We start from the raw sequence: 21,537 nt of genomic DNA on the forward strand, positions 1-21,537 counted from the left end.
GTCTTTTGTAGTGTTTTTAAGCTTATACGTGGGGGTTTATTTTTCCAAAGGAATTTGGACATACATGAATCTAGAGATCTGAACCAATCTTGTGGCGGTTGGATCATCTTCTCAGCAGTAAGAGGAACAGGAACCGACAGCTGAGCCAGATTTAATTTCACCGTCACTGGAAATGAGTCTTATTCATTTTTGAGCCTCTGTAATAAAGAGCTGTTTTTCTCTGGACTGTCCTCATGTGTATAACACAAAACTGTGTCGCCAACATGGGGTCAGCAGCAGGAAAGTTTCAGGTCACCAGAGATAAGGTCCAGCGTGAACTCTCGATTTGAACTAGACAGAAATCACACATCAGGCGTGACTCGCTTCCTTTCTCCTGTTAACTGTCTGTGAAGTTTGCTTTATTCTCTAGTGATAAGATTTAGAGATGCACAAAATGCACAGTCAAAAGAAAATCACTTAAAAGATGCAGTTTATGCAGAAAAATAAATCTGAGCTTCAGTTCGATGATTGAGTCTAAATCTGAAGATCAGAATGAAAGAAAAGAAACATCCGTACAACACTGTGTCAGCCGTTATATGATTTGTAGTTTAATGCACATTTACATCTAAACTCAGAACCACAGAAGCAGGCCAGTAATCTGATGAAATGAACATGTTTATGATGCAGAATGTCACAGGTCGTCTGTATTATTCACCATCAGTCCATCCATCCGGTCCATTCTAGCGATTACATTCGCTGTGGCGCCACCAAGTGCCGACAAGTGTTCAGTGCAAGCCAGGGCTTTCTCCGATGTCTGAGGACTTAACCAGACTCGGATCGGTCTAAACTACCAGACGAGAAAAGAATAATAAACATCTGTTCATGTGTGTCAGTGCGTGTCCTCACTGGAGGATCTCCCTGCTACAGAGAACACAGAGACACCGAGGAGTGATTGGACAACCAGAACCCAGGATACACAGGTTCAGTGAATGTGGTGTTGAAGGTGTGGAGGTGGATCAGTGAGTCAGAGGAGATTCTGTAGAAGGACAGCATGCCAGCAGGCCAGTCCACGTACACTGCTATTCTGTCGAGGACAGAGGAGGAGGAGACGCGTGTTCCTCTGTTATTGTGCATTGCATAGAACCCAACATGAGAGCACCTTAGACTCCACGAGTAGTTATTGTCTCCAAACCGAACCCTCTGGAAAGTGTTTCTGTTTTCTCTGTAACTCACTGCTATGTAACTCACTGCTATGTCAATCACTCCTTCCCACATTGTGCACAATACTTTATGTATTCTCAGCTTAGGGCGATCGTGGCTCAAGAGTTGGGAGTTCGCCTCGTAATCGGAAGGTTGCCGGTTCGAGCCCCGGCTTGGACAGTCTCGGTCGTTGTGTCCTTGGGCAAGACACTTCACCCGTTGCCTACTGGTGGTGGCCAGAAGGGCCGATGGTGCAATATGGCAGCCTCGCTTCTGTCAGTCTGCCCCAGGGCAGCTGTGGCTACAACTGTAGCTGCCTCCACCAGTGTGTGAATGTGTGGATGACTGGGTGTGTAAAGCGCTTTGGGGTCCCTAGAGGGGACTAGTAAAAGCGCTATACAAATACAGGCCATTTACCATTAAAACATTAACGCGGAGCTTACATTAGTCAGAGATGCTGCTAGCACTTTGGCTAGCGCGTCCCCTCATAGAGCGTCGGGAACTCAGTAAGTCTACCTCGGACAAACTGACTGACATAATTACCAAGTGAATTGCAACAAACTGCAGATCTATTAATATTGTTGAGGACACAGGCTTTACAAAGGTGTTGCAAGTTGCCTCTCAAGATGCATTTCACAAGTCTCCAACAAGAAGCACAATAATGTCAAAAATTCATCAGCTGCATGAAACTGAAAAGGAGAAAAAGCACAAGCCTTTAGCTTTAGCTGTAGCCAAACACGTCGCCCGACAGGAGACTGCTGGACTTCTGTCAGTAACAGTAAGTATCTTGGTGTTACTGCTGCTGGGAAGTAAAGTCATTTGCATTGAGAATAATGAAGACAGAGGAGAGGAGAGTTTTTGATCTTAGTCAAAAATCTATCCATCAGCTTCAGCGTGTCCAGAACTCTGCTGCTCGTATCATCACCAGGACTCCTTCTATGCACCACATCACTCCTGCTCTGCAGCAGCTTCACTGGCTTCCAGTTAAATACCGCATCAATTTCAAGATACTTTTGTACACGTTCAAGGCTATCCATCATCTCTCGCCTTCATACCTCTCTGACCTGGTTCAGCTCACCATCCCTTCTCCATGTCTCACATCCTCCTCCTCTCTTTCTCTTTCCGTCCCTTCCCCCAGCTAGCCACCGTGGGGCGCAAGGCTTTCTGCTGCTCTGCCCCCCATCATCCCTTTCTCCTGAGATAAGAAACATCACTTCCCTCCCTCTTTTTAAATCCAGACTCAAAACTCACCTGTTCACATTAGCCTATTCCACATACATTTGTCCATCCTGCTACTTTAATTTATTTTATTTATTTGCTCAACGTTTTATCCTTATTATGTTTGTTCCTGTTATTGCTTGTGTACAGTGTCCTTGAGTGTTTTGAAAGGCGCTTTCTTAAATAGAATGTACTATTATTATTATTATTGTTATTAATAATAATACCAAGTACCGAGGTAGTGAGTAACTATGTAAGCTGATAACTAACCTTCTCAGTTATTTTGCAGCAGTGTTGAAAACATGACTGAAATTAATGTAATGAGTGAGGACAGGGACTCAGCTCATCAGTTTACTGTCAGTCTGCACTGTTGGAGCAGACGGTGAGTTGAAAGGCGTCAGCCTGCCAGTGTGCTGTTCATACCAGAGAGTTTCAAGTCTCCACTGAGGATCTCTCAGATGGGAAGGATTGGAATTCAGAGATGAGGCCAGAGAAGTACAGCCCTCCTCTGTGATCTGGCAGCCTGACAGCCTGGAGACAGACACACACACACACACACACACACACACACACACACACACACACACACACACACACACACTATCTTAGCTTTTATTTTTCAATCGTTATTTTGTTGCAACTTAAAAATATAAAAAATAATGAAAGGAGTATCTGTGTATGAGTTTGTCTTAGTATAATGGTGAAAATGCTAATACAGAACTAAAGGATAGGATTTTTTCTCTATATATTTACATAATATATAATAAGTGGATTGTATATCAAAATAAATGCACACAACATGAATATACAGGGTGGGCATTTATATGGATACACCGTAATAACATGGGAATGGTTGGTGATATTAAAGTCCTGTTTGTGGCACATTAGTATATGTGAGGGGGCAAACTCCTCAAGATGGGTGGTGACCATGGTGGCCATTTAGAAGTCGGCCATCTTGGATACAACTTTTGTTTTTTCAATAGGAAGAGGGCCATGTGACACATCAGACTTATTGGTAATGTCACAAGAAAAACAATGGTGTGCTTGGTTTCAACGTAACTTTATTCTTTATTCTTATTATTTACAAGTTTCTCTTTGTTCACAGCCATTGACATGTCGAAGAGGTTAACACGTGAGGATCGAAATTGTGTTGATATCTGGTGAACGCAGTAACCGGGTCATTGCAGCAGATTTCAGTGCAAGACACCCTACGAGACCACCCATCTCCCATGCTACAGTTAGCAAACTGCTTGCTAAGTTTCGTGAAACTGGTTCAGTGTTGGATTTGCTAAGAGTGGCATTAGTCGAACATCCCTTTGGCGGATGTTAGCTACTCACAAATGGAACCCTTACAAACTCCAGCTACTGCAGCATCTCAGCGAGGATGACCCAGATCGGCGCACAGAATTTGCAGAATGGGCAAAACAGAAATTGGAACAGGACCCTCAGTTCACGCAGAAGATTTTGTTCAGTGATGAGGCAAACTTTTATGTGAATGGTGAAGTTAACAAACAAAACCACCGCTATTGGTCTGACACTAACCCACATTGGATGGATCCCTCCAAGACTGCTGGAACAACAAAAGTGATGGTTTGGTGTGGTATATGGGGTACAATGATAGTGGGTCCATTCTTCATCAATGGAAACCTCAAGGCCACTGGATATTTGAAATTGTTACATGATGATGTGTTTCCCTCTTTATGCACTGAAGCTGGCACGTTCCCTGAGTTTTTCCAGCAAGATGGTGCACCACCACATTATGGGTGCCAGGTCTGAGCATTCCTAGATGAACAGTTTCCTGGAAAGTGGATTGGTCGTCATGGGCCAGTTGAATGGCCCCCAAGGTCTCCCGATCTGACCCCCTTAGACTTTTATCTTTGGGGTCATCTGAAGGCAATTGTCTATGGTGTGAAGATACGAGATGTGCAGCACCTGAAACTACGGATACTGGATGGCTGTGCTGGCATTTCTCCTGCGGTGTTGCTATCAGTGTGTGCAGAGTGGGAGAAGAGGGTTGCATTGACAATCCAACACAATCGGCAGCACATTGAACACATTTTATAAGTGGTCAGAAACTTGTAAATAACTCATGAAAGAATAAAGTTACGTTGAAACCAAGCACACCATTGTTGTTCTTGTGACATTACCAATAAGTCTGATGTGTCACATGACCCTCTTCCTATTGAAAAAACAAAAGTTGTATCCAAGATGGCCGACTTCTAAATGGCCACCATGGTCACCACCCATCTTGAGGAGTTTGCCCCCTCACATATACTAATGTGCCACAAACAGGACTTTAATATCACCAACCATTCCCATGTTATTACGGTGTATCCATATAAATGCCCACCCTGTACAATAACTAAATACAGATATAGAATACACATTTGAAATTAAGAAATATATACAGGTTATGAGAGCGTGGGGAGGAAAGAACATGATGTGCGCAGTGCTTTTACTGAATCAAGTGTCCAAAGTTATTGTAGCCTGAGTAAATACTCAGGTGTGTCATTGTGTGTTAACTGAGCAGTGAGCAGGGTGAGGGAGCATTGTTTTGCTTTATTTTGTTGTTCCTAGGGCTATGCTTTTCTGGACAGAGATCTCAGATGTTGTTCCTGGATCTGCTGGAGCCACTCACCTAGCTTGGGGGTCCCTGCACCTAATGCTCTGATTACCACTGGGACCACTGTTACCTTCACCCTCCACATCTTCTCCAGCTCGTCTCTCAGCTTCTCATGTTCCTCCCTAATGTTGCTATAAGATAACCTTTATTAGTCCCACACGTGGGAAATTTGTTATGTATGACTCATTATAGCTAAATGTATTAACAACTACTGTGTCCCGTTGGATAGCTGTCACCCTTTTGTCTGTCTCGGGACGTCCCACAGGATCTCAGCTCAGTCATTCTCAACCACTCTAGGGGGCATATCCCGATTCAACCTCGGGACGTCCAGGCCATACTCGACACAGATGTTCCTATATGCTATACCAGCGACTTGGTTATGGCGTTCTCATACCCTGCTGTTATGTGCTGGATTGTCTCAGGGGTATCTTTACATAGCCTCCACCTGGGGTCTTGCCTGGTGTTGTCAGTGTGCTCAGAGGTTATTCCTGTGCTGCCATGATTAGTGCCTCTGTGCTGTTTTTCCATGATGGCTACTGTTCTTTTTCCTCTTGTGTCTGTGAAGGTTCTCGGTCCTCCAGGTCATCGTAGTCTAAGGAGCTTGGAAAGAAAAGTGTCTGGACTTCCTTAACTTCTTAGTTACATTCAGCTGACTCCTCAGGACTTGCCTGACCCTCTGCAGGTACTTGGTGGTTGCAGCTTTCCTAGAGACCTCTTCACGGTTCCAATTTGCCTGTGGTGCCCCAGGTACTTGTGACTGTCCTTACTATCTGGTAATGTAATCTCCTCACTTCTGACTACCTTCCCTCTCTTTGTTACTATCCGACTACACTTCTCTAATCTAAATGACATTCTGATGTCGCTGCTCTACATCCTAGTGGTATGAATCAGTCGATGTCTTCTCCAGTCCTGGCATTCAGCTTGATGTCATCCAAAGAGAGGAGGTGGCTAACAATTGCTCCATTCTGTAGTCGGTATCCGTAGCCTCTCTTGTCAACGATCTGGCTGAGGTGGTTCAGGCCTATGCATAACAGCAGTAAGGACAAAGCATCTCTTTGGTAAATCTCTCACTTTGTGGTGTAATTTGCTTGAAGGTGGCCTAAGGTTCCTGTTGATCTTATATAATTCTAGTACAGGAGCTGAGGCAGGATGGGACTTTTCCCTCCTGATAATCCTTGAGGATTAGGGCTATCAGTTAGCCATTCTGGGTGTGTCTCATCCATTAGCAGCAGGTATATTTGTGCTGCTAGACACATGTGGAATGCTGTTAGCGTCATGTCAAGGGCTGGTACTGTCCATCTCTTCATACTTGAGACTCTTTCTTGGATGTCTCCCACTGTGATGGTTACTGGATCCTGTTCAGGGAGATTGATATGGTCTGCTCTTAGATCCACTAGCCATTGAACATTGTTGTTATAAGTTGAGTCTTCTCCCATATGGTCTTCTAGTATTCCTCAGTCTCCAACTTTGGTGGGGCTGCTCTCAAATTGTTTTCCTGCCATTGACACTACACATCAGTGGAGAACAGTTGGTTTATTCTCCTGGCTTCCAACGTTCTCATATACCTCTTCAAATGGGTAGCTGTGAGTCTTTGCTTAGCAGTTCCCAAGGCCTCAGGTATGGCCAGCTTTCTGTGCTTCTTAGTCACCCATTTCTTAATCACAACTTTCTGCCACGAACTTCTGTGCTATCTTGATTTTGGCTGTTCAAGTTGTAGCCAAGCATCTCAAGAATGTCACCCAATCTAGGAGGGTGGGGATGATGACGACCTGATGGCACCCCCTTGCCGTAGCACTTGTGTTGTACATCATCAATCTCTAAGGAACACTAAACTACCAGTTGTTTTGCCATTGGTCCAAATGTTGGGTGTCAAAGAATGGGTGTCCATAGGATCCACATCCACTTCATGTAACCCTTTGAGCTGGAATTACTTTCCATTCCAACAGGTCCCCATTCTCATCCCTTGTTCACTTATGGATTCTTGTTCCACTTCTCGTCAATGTATCCTAGTTCCTCTGCACCTGACACAGACCTTGTTAATCCAGGTGAAATCTGACATAGGATGTCTTCAGTGCACTTTCTACATGTTTTTTATTCTTACTATTCAAATCGACATCCCTCCTAAAAACCTTTCTGTGAAACCCATCATACTTAACATTTAGTATTTTCTGGGTCTTAATAAGTTCTCTGAGGTCATCCTTCATATTGTCCAAGGACATCACATAATGACAGTGGAATGGTCAGCTTATATTTCCTCATCTCTCTCATCACCAGCTCCGGAGCTAACTCATCTCTCAGCCCAGTTGTCTCCTCTGTAGCTCGTCAATGATAACAAGTGCTGTTCCATGTAGTATCACTGACATGCTCAGTACCGTAATTTAGTCTTGTGTGTAAACACTGGACTCTAAAATAACAAAAAAATGAAAATCCCAGGAGTAAAAAAGAAGTGACAAATAACAAAGCAACAAAGCATGGAAGAGCTACTGTAACTGCTGTGACTCAGCAAGGCAATTTAGTGGTTAACCAAAGCACTCTCATAGGTATTGAAAGTTTGCAAAGATGCAAACTTACAAAGAAAATAGTTAGCAGTTAGGGGTTAGATGTCCTTTGCCACAGTTATTAGTGAATGGATTAGAGCTATATTTTAAAACAATCTTCTCAAATAATCTTAGAAGGTATTGTGAAGGCTGAAGTCAACTCTTGTACTGTTTTAGAGTAACAAAATGAGCCGATTTTGCCAAACATAGTTCTGGAGCAATATATAAAAACAATGACAGTTTCCTCCTGTTTGCAAGGGGTAATCTTCTTACTTGAGAGTCTCTAGTGCACAGTCAGAATCCTTCAGTCCAGCAGAGAGTAGCTTCACGCCTAAATCGCGCAGATCGTTGTTACTCACGTCCAGCATTCTCAGACTTAACACCTGGGAGCTGAGTACCAACGACAATTGGTGGCAGCATTTCTCTGTAAGACCAGTTTGATTCAACCTGATGAAAAAAACAAAATTTCTTGTAGCCTTAGTTTTTATAATCAAGGTAAGTACAAATAGTGCAACAGAGCACTACATAGATATTTCACAATGTGATCTGACCTGAGCGTCTGTAGGTTAAAGTGATGATGAACCATTCCAGCAGAGAGTAGACTCACTCCTGAATCCTTCAGGTCATTGTTACTCAGGTCCAGGTCTCTCAGACTGGAGAACTGGGAGTTGAGAAATAGTGAGAAGTCCTGGCAGCATTTTGCTGTGAGATTGGTTTGATTCAACCTGACAGAAAGCAACGAACAGCAATAAATATACTTGCATTTAATTCAATTCAATTCAATTCAATTTTATTTATATAGCGCCAAATCACAACATAAGTCGCCTCAAGGCGCTTCATAGATACAGAGAAAAACCCAACAATCATATGACCCCCTATGAGCAAGCACTTTGGCAACAGTGGGAAGGAAAAACTCCCTTTTAACAGGAAGAAACCTCCGGCAGAACCAGGCTCAGGGAGGGGCGGCCATCTGCTGCGACCGGTTGGGGTGAGAGAAGGAAGACAGGATAAAGACATGCTGTGGAAGAGAGACAGAGGTTAATAACAGATATGATTCAATGCAGAGAGGTCTGTTAATACATAGTAAGTGAGAAAGGTGACTGGAAGGAAAAACTCAATGCATCATGGGAATCCCCCGGCAGCCCATGTCTATTGCAGCATAACTAAGGGAGGATTCAGGGTCACCTGGTCCAGCCCTAACTATATGCTTTAGCAAAAAGGAAAGTTTTAAGCCTAATCCTGAAAGTAGAGATAGTGTCTGTCTCCTGAATCCAAACTGGAAGCTGGTTCCACAGAAGAGGGGCCTGAAAACTGAAGGCTCTCCCTCCCATTCTACTTTTAAATACTCTAGGAACAACAAGTAGGCCTGCAGAGCGAGAGCGAAGTGCTCTAATAGGGTGATATGGTACTACAAGGTCATTAAGATAAGAAGGGGCCTGATTATTTAAGACCTTGTATGTGAGGAGCAGGATTTTGAATTCAATTCTGGACTTAACAGGAAGCCAATGAAGGGAAGCCAAAACAGGAGAAATCTGCTCTCTCTTTCTAGTCCCTGTCAGGACTCTTGCTGCAGCATTTTGGATTAGCTGAAGGCTTTTCAGGGAGTTTTTAGGACATCCTGATAATAATGCATTACAGTCGTCCAGCCTGGAAGTAATAAATGCATGAACTAGTTTTTCAGCGTCACTCTGAGACAGGATATTTCTAACTTTAGAGATGTTGTGCAAATGGAAGAACGCAGTCTTACATATTTGTTTAATATGTGCATTGAAGGACATGTCCTGGTCAAAAATGATTCCAAGGTTCCTCACAGCGTTACTGGAGGCCAAGGTAATGCCATCCAGAGTAAGAATCTGCTTAGATACCATATTTCTAAGCTTTTCAGGGCCGAGTACAATAACCTCAGTTTGATCTGAATTAAGAAGCAGAAAGTTAGCGGCCATCCAGGTCTTTATGTCTTTAAGACATTCCTGCAGTTTAACTAATTGGTGTGTGTTATCTGGCTTCATGGACAGATAGAGCTGGGTGTCATCTGCATAGCAGTGTAAATGTATGCTATGTCTTCTAATGATGCTGCCTAAGGGAAGCATGTATAATGTAAACAGAATTGGTCCTAGCACTGAACCCTGTGGAACTCCATAATTAACCTCAGTGTGTGAAGAGGACTCTCCATTTACATGCACAAACTGGAGTCTATTAGATAGATATGATACAAACCACTGTCCACCTGTTTGCAGTCAGACAGCATTAATTCCTATACAGTTGTGTTTATGAGTTAAAGTATAAACAAACAATGATGATAAATGATAAACATGGAACATAATCCACTGCAGCATTATAATACAACATTTCAGCTTACCTGAGGCTCTGTAGTGTACAGTGAGGAGTCTCCAGTATTGCAGAGAGCAACTTCAGACCCAATCCCTGCAAACTGTTGTTACTCAAGTCCAGTTCTCTCAGATTGGAGGACTGGGAACTGAGAACTGAAGACAAAGCTTCACAGCTTCTCTCTGACAGATTACAGCCACTCAATCTGTAGAGGAAATAGTGATGCTGTTTATATGCTATAAAAAACTACTGTAGTAATTATAAAATGAATAATTATATTATTGTTTGAACAAATTTCCTCATGAGATATGATGACTATTAGTTTTACATAATTTAAATAATTTAACAAAAACTAGCACCTGTGATGCCATTGCAATATCTGGTTATCTGTGCACCTACAGAGCTTTGGTGGAGGCTTTGACCACTGGCAAAAGCCTCAAAAAAGCTTCTTCTGAAGCAGAAGCAGAATATTTCTTCAGGTCAAAAACATGCAGATGTTCTTCTGATGACAGTAAGATGAAGACCAAAGCTGACCACTGAGCTGGAGAAAGTTCATATGTGGAGAGGCTTCCTGAACTTAGATACTGTTGGATTTCCTCTATTAAAGAACGATCATTTAGTTCATTCAGGCAGTGGAGAAGATTAATGTTTCTCTCTGGAGACAGATTCTCACTGAGCTTCTCCTTGATATACTGGATTGTTTTCTGGTTGGTTTTTGACCGACAGTCTGTTTTTTTCAGTAGGCTCTGTAGTTTATCCTGATTGGTCTGCAGTGAAAGACCCAAGAGGAAGCGAAGGAACAAGTCCAGGTGTCCGTTTGAACTCTGTAAGGCCCTGTCAATCGAAATTTTGTTGATCTTCTTTGAAGATATTTTACTGAAAAGCAGTCGAAGAATTTTCAGAGACAGTGGTGGTGAAAGCATCACATTTTTGTTGCTATTTATAAGCGACATCCTCACATAAAGAGCAGCCAGAAACTCCTGAACGCTCAGATGGACGAAGCTGAACATCTTGTCTTTCCCTTTCCTTCCTCGATCTTCTTTGAAGATCTCTGTGAACACTCCTGAGCACACCGAGGCTTCGCTGAAATCAATGCCGCTCTCTCTCAGATCCTTCTCATAGAAGATCAGGTTGCCCTTTTCCAGCTGCTCAAAGGCCAGTTTTGCTAATGACTTAATGTATTGAATGCTCTTCTCTGGGCCATACTTTTCTTTTGTCCGATCAATCTGAAACACCAGGAACTCTGCGTACATCTCAGTCAGAGTCTTGGGCAGCTCTCCTCCCTCTCTGGTTTTCAACACATCCTCCAGAACTGTTGCAGTGATCCAGCAGAAGACTGGGATGTGGCACATGATGTGGAGGCTTCGTGATGTCACGATATGGGAGATGAGTTTGTCAGCCTCCTCCTTACCTTTGACTCTCTTCCTGAAGTAGTCCTCTTTCTGTTGGTCGGTGAACCCCCTGACCTCTGTTGTACTGCTGATAAACTCTCGAGGGATCTGATTGGCCGCTGCAGGCCGTGTGGTTACCCAGATGCGAGCAGAGCGTAGCAGTTTCCCATTGATGAGTTTCCTCAGCAGGACATCTGTTTTAGCTGCCTTTGTTACATCGACAGAGCGAATGTCTTCAGAATGAAGGTCGAGATGAAGGCGGCTCTCATCCAGCCCATCAAACACAAACAGAAGTTTGAATTTACTCTTGTCATAGTTGGTGATTCCTGATGACTGAACATCTGTAAAGATGTAATTAAGAGCCTCCTGTGGGATGCCTACAGTTTCTGGGATGCATTCATGAATGAGCTCTGCCAAACTGAACTTTTCTCCCTTCAGAGGATTCAGCTGACGGAAGGTGAAGGGGAAAATCAGATGCACATCTTGATTGGACCTTTGTTCAGCCCAGTCCAAAACAAACTTGTGAACAAGGAAAGTTTTTCCAATTCCTGCGATTCCATTGGTCATCACTGTTTTGATGGGTCTGTAGTCTCCTGAAGGATGTTTGAACATGTCTGTGGGTCTAATAGGTTTCTCTGGCTCTGCTGGCTTCCATACTTTGTCAATCTGCTGGATCTCATGCTGTGTGTTGATATGTACATCATACCCAGCTGTGATGTACAGCTCTGTGTAGATATCAACCAGACGCTGTTTATCTTCTGTCCAACCTTCTTGGGTGCACATAAACTTGTCCTGGAAGTTTGATTGAAGTATTTGCTGGAAAAACTTGATGGGGCGAGGCTCTGGTACTGGAACCACCACATCTGTATCAAACATGAGGGGAAAAATACAAAGTGTGCTGTGTTTATTTCACGAATACCCATGTTGTTGTTGGAAGCAGTAAACAAAAAGTTCCATAAAGTTAAGCTTTCATTGTTCAGAGGAAGATCAATAATACAACAGCACTGGTAAAAATTAAAAAAAAAAATGTTAAGCCAGAGTTAAAATGTCCTCAGGTTACTGAATTTAGTGAATCCCTGGCCCTGGATCCAGCCCTCTGGATGAAACTACTTGCTAGGTGTAAGGAACCTATGTTGTCACACAGCAAGCAGGTAATGCTCATTATGAGGTGGCCTCACTTCCTTGTGACAATTAAAGCCCACGCAGCAGATGTTGCTGCATTGCAACAGCAGTTTACTTGTGTATTCTCCCCTCTGCCCTCTGACCATCCTCATAAAATACTTCTGTGATCTCAGAAGGACCTGACACAACTCCGTAACTGTGGTTTGTGTTTTTTTATTGTTATCACACAATCTGCTTTATGTCACCTTTTGGGACCTTCCAGTGCACGCTGCCCTGGCTCCAGTGCTCTCCTCCAGCAGCAGCCTCCTCTCCAGGCCTGGTTGCTACTGAAATAGGGAATGCAAAATGCTCACTGGCTGTGCAAAACCAGCCTCCCTGACACCAAACCATGAACCTGCTGCTCCACTCCTCCCCTGCAGCTGAGCCACCAACCACACAGTGCCACCCCCCCACCGCCCAATTTGTGCCGGGGAGCCATCTGGCCTAGCCGGTCTTGAGACGCGGACAGGATGCAATAGCTGCTGTTTAATCCATCTGTGGCTGCACATGCTCACAACCCAATTGGTACCCCAGAAACTATACGTCCCTCCGTCCAACCACACACTTTTTCGGGTTGGCCGTGAACCCCACCTGCCTCAGAGACTCCAGGACCACTACCACCCGCTGCATATGCTCCGCCCAAGTGTCACTATTGATGATGATGTCTTCTAGGTCGGCTGCAGCATATGCAGCATAAGGACGCAGCAACCGGTCTCTGAGACGCTGGAAGGTGGCAGGGGCTCCGAACAAGCCGAACATTAGTGTAACGAACTGGTACAAACCGTAAAGAGTAGAGAAGGCCCTTTTTTACTTTGACTCTGCAGACCAGGCAATCTGCCAGTAGCCATCGGTTAAATCCAGCATCGGCATGGGATAAGCATCAAACTGTGACACCTCATTCACCTTGCGATAGTCTATGCAGAACCATATAGATCCATCTTTCTTCACTACCAGAACTATGGGGCTACACCAAGCGATGTGTGACTCTTCTATTACTCCCAGCTTCAAAACCTCCGCCAATTCCCTTTGCATGATTTGTCTTCTGTGCTCCAGTAACCTGTAGGGTCGTGAACGGACCATCACGCCAGGCCGCTTGTCAAATTGATGCACCATAACAGTCATACAGCTGGGTAAGGGGGAGAACACATTTGCAAAATGCTGTTGCAATGCAGCAACATCCACAACATCCACATCCACACCTGTGTGCAATGGTCATCACAAATGAAGGGAGGCAGGAATGGTGGAATCTGGAGTCCAACCAACGATCCCAGTTGCGTTCATCTTCGTGAACGAACTTCCGAATCATGGACATTAAGGTCTTATTCAGCCGCTCCACCAGCCCATCATACTGAGGGTGGTAGGCTTAATGCCCTACAATTCGTAAAGCTAGACATCTATGAAGTTCTTTGGTCAGTCAGTATCTTTTTCAGGATACCGACTCAAGAGATGACCTGAAATAGCACCTGTGCCACACTTAGCAGAAATGGTGTGCAGTGGCACTGTTTGTGGATATTGCCTTGCAAATCCACCAGAACTAACACAAAGCGATAGCCGTGTGAAATGGCCCGATGAGGTCCATGCCAATGCGCTCAGGACCTCCATTAATGGTAATGAGTGTAACTGGAGCCGATGGGGTCTCCCGAGAAGGCCCCACTGACTCCTCTGCTGAGCACCACACAGACCTCGCATGTCCCTACCGGCCGCGATTGCATACTGACACACAGTCCAATTAATTTACCGAACCTGGGCCAATCCGTCCGCAAAATTAAGGGGTGCGTCATCCTGCCTGTCACACAGCTTACCATGGCAGGATATTTAAAAGTAAAATGGGAGGCGGACTCTTCAGCTTTCATGCCTCTCTTCGGTGTTGGGTGCTCTCCACTGACTGTGCCAGAATAAAATACGAATAGTAGACAGCAGGAATAAATAACAAACAAGAGAAAGTCACACACTGGAGAACAAATGCTTGGAAGTAGTGCAAAGAAAAGACTCTAGAGTCGGGATTGTTGGGGTGGTGGGTGGAGGATAGTGTTTGTTAGCAGTCTGACTGGCCCAGGGGAAGAAGCTGTTGGTGAGTCTGGAGGTATGGGACCTGACTGGCCTGAGAGGGCAGCGGGTCAAATAGGTGGTGGGCGGGGCTCGCCTGTGATGCCCCTGGTTTTCCTGAGACAGGAGGATCTGGAGATGGCCTCCAGGGGTGGCAGAGGGCAGCCAGTAAGTTATTTGGGAGTTGTTAATGACCCCTGTGCAGCCTTCCTGTTTTCAGTTGTGGCCCCTGAGTACCAAACACGAGGCAGGAGGAGAGCACACTCTCCACTGAGGAGGAGTAGAAGCTTCACACAGGGTAACTATGTGCGAATGCTGTTTGTTGATTACAGTTCAGCGTTTAACACAATAGTGCCCTGCAGACTGTTCACAAAGCTGAGGGATCTGGGACTTAACAGCCGTCTGTGTGCATGGGTGTTGGACTTCCTCACTGGCAGAACTCAGGTGGTGAGGGTGGGCAGGTGCTTCTCCAACAGCATCACCATCAACACAGGAGCACCTCAGGGATGTGTCCTCTCGCCACTGCTCTACTCCCTCTACACTTCAGACTGTGTGGCCACCCATGGCTCCAACACCATTGTGAAGTTTGCTGACGACACAGTGGTGTTGGGTGCCATCTCCAACAACGATGAGGCGGCCTACATGGATGAAGTGAAGAATCTGGCATCGTGGTGCCAGGACAACCACCTCCAGCTGAACGTCAGCAAGACCAAGGAGCTGGTGGTGGACTTCAGAAGGAGTCAGCACAGAGACTACAAGCCCATCATCATCAATGGAGCTCCAGTGGAGAGGGTGCAGTCCTTCAAGTATCTCGGTGTCCACATCTCCTCAGACCTGACATGGGCTGCCCACATTCACGTCCAGACCAAAAAGGCTAGGCAGCGCCTGTATCACCTACGACAACTGAGGAAGTTCAGGGTCTCTCCAAAGATCCTCAGGACTTTCTATACAGGTGCTGTGGAGAGCATCCTCACACAGAACATGACATCGTGGTTTGGGAACAGCTGTGTGAAGGACCAAAAAGCTCTCCAGAGAGTGATCCGTACAGCAGAACGCTGCTGCAGGATTGCTCTCCCCCCGCTTCAGGACACCTACACCAGGAGATGCCGGACTAGAGCAGCGCAGATACTGAAGGACCCGTCCCATCCTGGCAACAAACTGTTCCAACTTCTGCAATCTGGTAGAAGGTTCCACATCTTCTGGGCAAGGACAGAGAGACTCAAGAGGAGCTTCTATCCCCAAGCCATCCGTGCCCTCACTCCCACACACACACACACACACACACACACACACACACACACACACACACACACACACACACACACACCCTCTCACATCATCCATAAGTGGCTGAGACAGGACTCTCTTCCAGACACTCTAAACACACCGGCACAATGTACATTTCAAATTCCTTTCATTTTAGATATGTTCAGATTCTGTAAAATAGTCAGATTGTCTATTCTTATTTAATTCACTTAATGTACAGAATTCACCTGCTTGCTGCATACATGCTACTACTGCACACTCACCTAATGTATATATCATATATAATGTTCTAATGTTCTTCCTCCCCTCCCTCAGTTAGCAGTTATAGTGGAAGTGAGATAGCAGTAGGACAAGTAAAGATTTTCTTTGTAAACTTTTTACCAAAACCCTTAATATTATTGTCTAAATTTATCATGTGTGTCCAGCACTTTGGGCAGTGGTTGCTGTTTTTAATGTGCTCTATAAATAAAGTTGGCTCAGTTATGTCTTTCAAGACTTCCTTAAATACCCAAAATTCCAAGTTTACCTTCAGGGTGATGAAGAGGAGCCTGTGTGTGTGAGAGAGAAGACAAGCTCTGCAACAGGTCATTCCTGCTGATCCTTTCTAGAACCTTTCTGGTCACCTCCACAGCTCCTGGAAGTCTGTAGATCTGTACCATCAGAGTCACGGTGTCCCGCCTTTCTGCTTTTTCCAGCTGACATGCTTTGATTGATGGAAGGCCTTCCAGGCAGCTGTCCTGCTGCAGGAACCACTTAAAGTCATCAAACTCCTTTCCTGTCAACTCCTCCAGAATGTCCAAGAGGTCGACTGACGTCATGAGAGCTCCCTGATAGTCAGACAATAAAAGTCAATTCAATTCAATTCAACTGTTGTTGTGATAAAGTGTGTGTGTATGTATATGTATGTGTATATATAATTCCCCACTCGCCCCTGTGGGCGGTCAATCCTTCCAGCTCGGGTCCTCTACCAGAGGCCTGGGAGCTTGAGGGTCCTGCAGTATCATAGCTGTTCCCAGGACTGCGCTCTTCTGGACAGAGATCTCCGATGTTGTTCCCGGGATCTGCTGGAGCCACTCGCCTAGCTTGGGAGTCACCGCACCTAGTGCTCCGATTACGTCATGACATCACGACGTCAGTATATATTTAATTTCGTTGTTCTCATGACAATGACAATAAAGTTTCTGATTCTGATTCTGATATACATATGTATACATATGTATATATATACATATGTATACATATGTATATATATACATATGTATACATATGTATACATATGTATATATATACATATCTATATACATACATATGTATACATATGTATATATATAGATATGTGTATATATATACATATGTATACATATGTATACATATGTATATATATACATATCTATATACATACATATGTATATAGATATGTATATATATACATATGTATACATATGTATACATATACATATGTATATATATACATGTGTATATGTATACATATGTATATATATACATATGTATACATATGTATATATATGTATACATATGTATATATACATATATATACATATGTATACATATGTATATATATGTATACATATGTATACATATATATACATATGTATACATATGTATATATATGTATACATATGTATACATATGTATACACACATATATAACATATGTATACATACATATATATACATATGTATACATATATATACATATGTATACATATGTATATATATACATATGTATACATATACACATGTATATATATACATATGTATATGTATACATATGTATACAGTGGGGCAAAAAAGTATTTAGTCAGCCACCGATTGTGCAAGTTCCCCCACTTAAAATGATGACAGAGGTCAGTAATTTGCACCAGAGGTACACTTCAACTGTGAGAGACAGAATGTGAAAAAAAATCCATGAATTCACATGGTAGGATTTGTAAAGAATTTATTCGTAAATCAGGGTGGAAAATAAGTATTTGGTCACCTCAAACAAGGAAAATCTCTGGCTCTCACAGACCTGTAACGTCTTCTGTAAGAAGCTTTTCTGTCCCCCACTCGTTACCTGTATGAATGGCACCTGTTTGAACTCATCATCTGTATAAAAGACACCTGTCCACAGCCTCAAACAGTCAGACTCCAAACTCCGCCATGGCCAAGACCAAAGAGCTTTCGAAGGACACCAGGAAAAGTATTGTAGACCTGCACCAGACTGGGAAGAGTGAATCTACAATAGGCAAGCAGCTTGGTGTGAAAAAATCAACTGTGGGAGCAATCATCAGAAAATGGAAGACATACAAGACCACTGATAATCTCCCTTGATCTGGGGCTCCACGCAAGATCTCATCCCGTGGGGTCAAAATGATCATGAGAACGGTGAGCAAAGATCCCAGAACCACACGGGGGGACCTGGTGAATGACCTGCAGAGAGCTGGGACCAAAGTAACAAAGGTCACCATCAGTAACACACTACAACGGCAGGGAATCAAATCCCGCAGTGCCAGACGTGTTCCGCTGCTGAAGCCAGTGCATGTCCAGGCCCGTCTGAAGTTTGCCAGAGAGCACATGGATGATACAGCAGAGGATTGGGAGAATGTCATGTGGTCAGATGAAACCAAAGTAGAACTTTTTGGTATAAACTCAACTCGTCGTGTTTGGAGGAAGAAGAATACTGAGTTGCATCCCAAGAACACCATACCTACTGTGAAGCATGGGGGTGGAAACATCATGCTATGGGGCTGTTTTTCTGCCAAGGGGACAGGACGACTGATCCGTGTTAAGGACAGAATGAATGGGGCCATGTATCGTGAGATTTTGAGCCAAAACCTCCTTCCATCAGTGAGAACTTTGAAGATGAAACGAGGCTGGGTCTTCCAACATGACAATGATCCAAAACACACCGCCCGGGCAACAAAGGAGTGGCTCCGTAAGAAGCATTTGAAAGTCCTGGAGTGGCCTAGCCAGTCTCCAGACCTCAACCCCATAGAAAATCTGTGGCGGGAGTTGAAAGTCCGTGTTGCTCGGCGACAGCCCCAAAACATCACTGCTCTCGAGAAGATCTGCATGGAGGAATGGGCCAAAATACCAGCTACTGTGTGTGCAAACCTGGTAAAGACCTATAGTAAATGTTTGACCTCTGTTATTGCCAACAAAGGTTATGTTACAAAGTATTGAGTTGTATTTTTATTATTGGCCAAATACTTATTTGCCACCCTGATTTACGAATAAATTCTTTACAAATCCTACCATGTGGATTCATGGATTTTTTTTCACATTCTGTCTCTCACAGTTGAAGTGTACCTCTGGTGCAAATTACTGACCTCTGTCATCATTTTAGGTGGGGGAACTTGCACAATCGGTGGCTGACTAAATACTTTTTTGCCCCACTGTATATATACATATGTATACATATACATATGTATACATATGTATATGTATACATACATATGTATACATATACATATGTATGTATACATATGTATATGTATACATACATATGTATACATATGTATGTATACATACATATGTATACATACATATGTATATATATACATATTAGGGGTGCAACGATATTCGTATCGATATTGAACCGTTCGATACAGTGCTTTCAGTTCGGTACGCATATGTATCGAACAATACAACATTTGTAATTTATTTTATCAATTTTCCTTCTGACGATGCTGTCTGTGTTGAGCGCTCAGTGAATCTGTGTTCGACTACTCCGCCTAGGCTGCACTGTCCAGCGCAGATCCACTGAGCGCTCAACACAGACAGCATAGTCAGAAGGAAGAGCGCAGGGCACCTCCCCCACCCTCATTCAGATCTGGCGTTTGGAATTATTTTGGTTTTCATGTGACATGACCCTGAAGGTAAGCGAGTCATGGACTAAAGTAAAACAGTATGTTTGCCATGCAATGCTCAATTACATTGGTGTGAACTAGTGTGCTAGCGCAGTTAGCTCGTTAACGTGTTGGCCGTCTAGCCCCATGCACGGGGCGATCGGCGGTAGCTCGTTAACGGAGATTTGCCGTGTTGTGGTTAAGGTCATTTCAACGAGATTAACCTGAAAGCACTAGTGGGAACACAACGAATATGACTGCACATTTACGCCGACATCATCCTAGTGCAAAAACAAAAACAACAAGCATGCTACTAACTTTAGCCGAGTCATTTAGACAGCTGTTAGCACATGATTCTCCTTATGCTGCTGAGAATATAGCCCAGAAGAAGCGGATAGTATAGCTTTTATTTTGGAAAGAGCCATTTCTCTGTAATAAACTCTCTTTTCCAAAGATGAGTGATTCCTCAATCAGATACAGGGCTCGCAATATCGCTAGCCCGACGTCCCGGAGCTAGCGATTTTTTCAGTTGGGCTACCAAAATCTATCTCTTCCCTGCCCGTCGGGCTATTGTAGGAAAAATATATGTCAATGCTTTTGCATTCTTTCAGAAATGTAGCTGGGTAATTATGTCATTGGCATCGGTGAGCCACTGTCAATATGTGACATATTGAAGTCGCGTTTGAATTTGCGCTCGTTTTTTTGCTTTCACTTTGCAATCGTGCGAACTGTGTATAGAGAGCGACAGTACTGATCTGTGAGTGATGATAATTTGCACCAATTCCTCTGACATCGTCTTATTAATCGTTAGCTTACTATGCAAACATGACAAGTGAAATCTCCCGCAGCTTAAACATGTGAGAGGTTGATCGCGCAGAGAATCGCTGAGCTTATGTGAGTGAGTGTGTAAAAGCATTTCAGTTCTGCTGAGCCAAATAAGACAGGTCAGGGTGAAGAAGTGACAGCCAAAGAAAAGCTTACCACAAAACGGAGAAGTTATGACAAATCAGACTATAAGGCAAAAAGAAAGTGCAGCTTTATGGTTTCATGGACAAAAGAATTTCTGTGGCTGCAATATGACGAGCTAAATAACCAGGGCTGCACATAAGTGGTCCGCAGGTGCGCATTCACTGTCAAAATAAAAAACACGCACAAGGGTTAGGGTTAAATTTAAAAACTGTACTTTTGAGTTAAAATATATATTTATAATTTTAATAAATGACAAATTAAAAATGCATGAACATTTTTTTGTATCGAAAAAATATCGAACCGTGACACCAAAGTATCGAACCGAACCGTGAATTTTGTGTATCGTTGCACCCCTAATACATATGTATACATATGTATACATATGTATACAGGATCATTGGAGGCCCTCTCCCACCCATGTCCCAACTCTACCACAAACACATCATCCGACATGCGAACAGAATAGTGAAGGACACTTTCCACCCCTCACATGCACTGTTCGCCCTCCTTCTATCTGGCCGACGATTTCACAGCATCAAAACCGAGACAAAAAGACACTGCAAGAGCTTCTTCCTACAAGCAGTCAGAGCCCTAAACTAACTACCACCAAACACAAACACTTTTACAAACACCTTGCAATACTCATCAGAAGACTCAAAAACAACACAAACTTCCACAAATCCACTACAAACTGGACCTGGGAACAATACGCTTACTGCACACTCAGTCACATAGTTACTGAACACACATCTAAATTATACTATATTTGCACATTTTGCATCTTGCACATGTCTTCGTCCTGTCTCGTCTACAATATCCTGACTCATAACTTGAACCTGATATTTAATACCACTGCACAACATCTCACTTTACTTTAATGGCACAATCCACTTTGTATTGTCTCATTCCTGTCTTGGTTTATTGTACATAGATATAGTTGCTAATAGTACCTTTTTATCTCTTAACTTA

General features: G+C 43.6%; 1 protein-coding gene across 1 annotated transcript; it reads right to left on the minus strand.

Annotated features, from left to right (window-relative positions):
• Positions 1-900: 900 nt before the first annotated feature.
• On the minus strand, positions 901-16,567 carry LOC146631350 (NLR family CARD domain-containing protein 3-like). The gene is made up of 7 exons (XM_085356670.1): positions 16,276-16,567; positions 10,285-12,139; positions 9,917-10,090; positions 8,109-8,282; positions 7,831-8,004; positions 2,753-2,928; positions 901-1,244 (listed from the first exon to the last, which is right to left on the minus strand). Exons 1-7 carry the CDS (start codon positions 16,565-16,567, stop codon positions 901-903), a joined length of 3,189 nt encoding a protein of 1,062 aa, XP_085212796.1.
• Positions 16,568-21,537: the final 4,970 nt, after the last annotated feature.

This window comes from Diplotaxodon limnothrissa, linkage group LG6, assembly GCF_057381915.1.
Source record: "Diplotaxodon limnothrissa isolate DT_005_m linkage group LG6, D_limnothrissa_male_GT1.1, whole genome shotgun sequence".
Taxonomy (NCBI): Eukaryota; Metazoa; Chordata; class Actinopteri; order Cichliformes; family Cichlidae; genus Diplotaxodon; species Diplotaxodon limnothrissa.

Excerpts from the sequence above, each read along its gene's own strand:
- LOC146631350 (XM_085356670.1), bottom strand. The coding sequence starts at position 16,567 with ATGACGTCAGTCGACCTCTTGGACATTCTGGAGGAGTTGACAGGAAAG. Across the intron at positions 12,140-16,275 it reads TCCTCTTCATCACCCTGAAG|ATGTGGTGGTTCCAGTACCA; the intron begins GTAAACTTGGAA and ends TGTTTGATACAG. Across the intron at positions 8,283-9,916 it reads TGTACACTACAGAGCCTCAG|GTTGAATCAAACCAATCTCA; the intron begins GTAAGCTGAAAT and ends GCTTTCTGTCAG.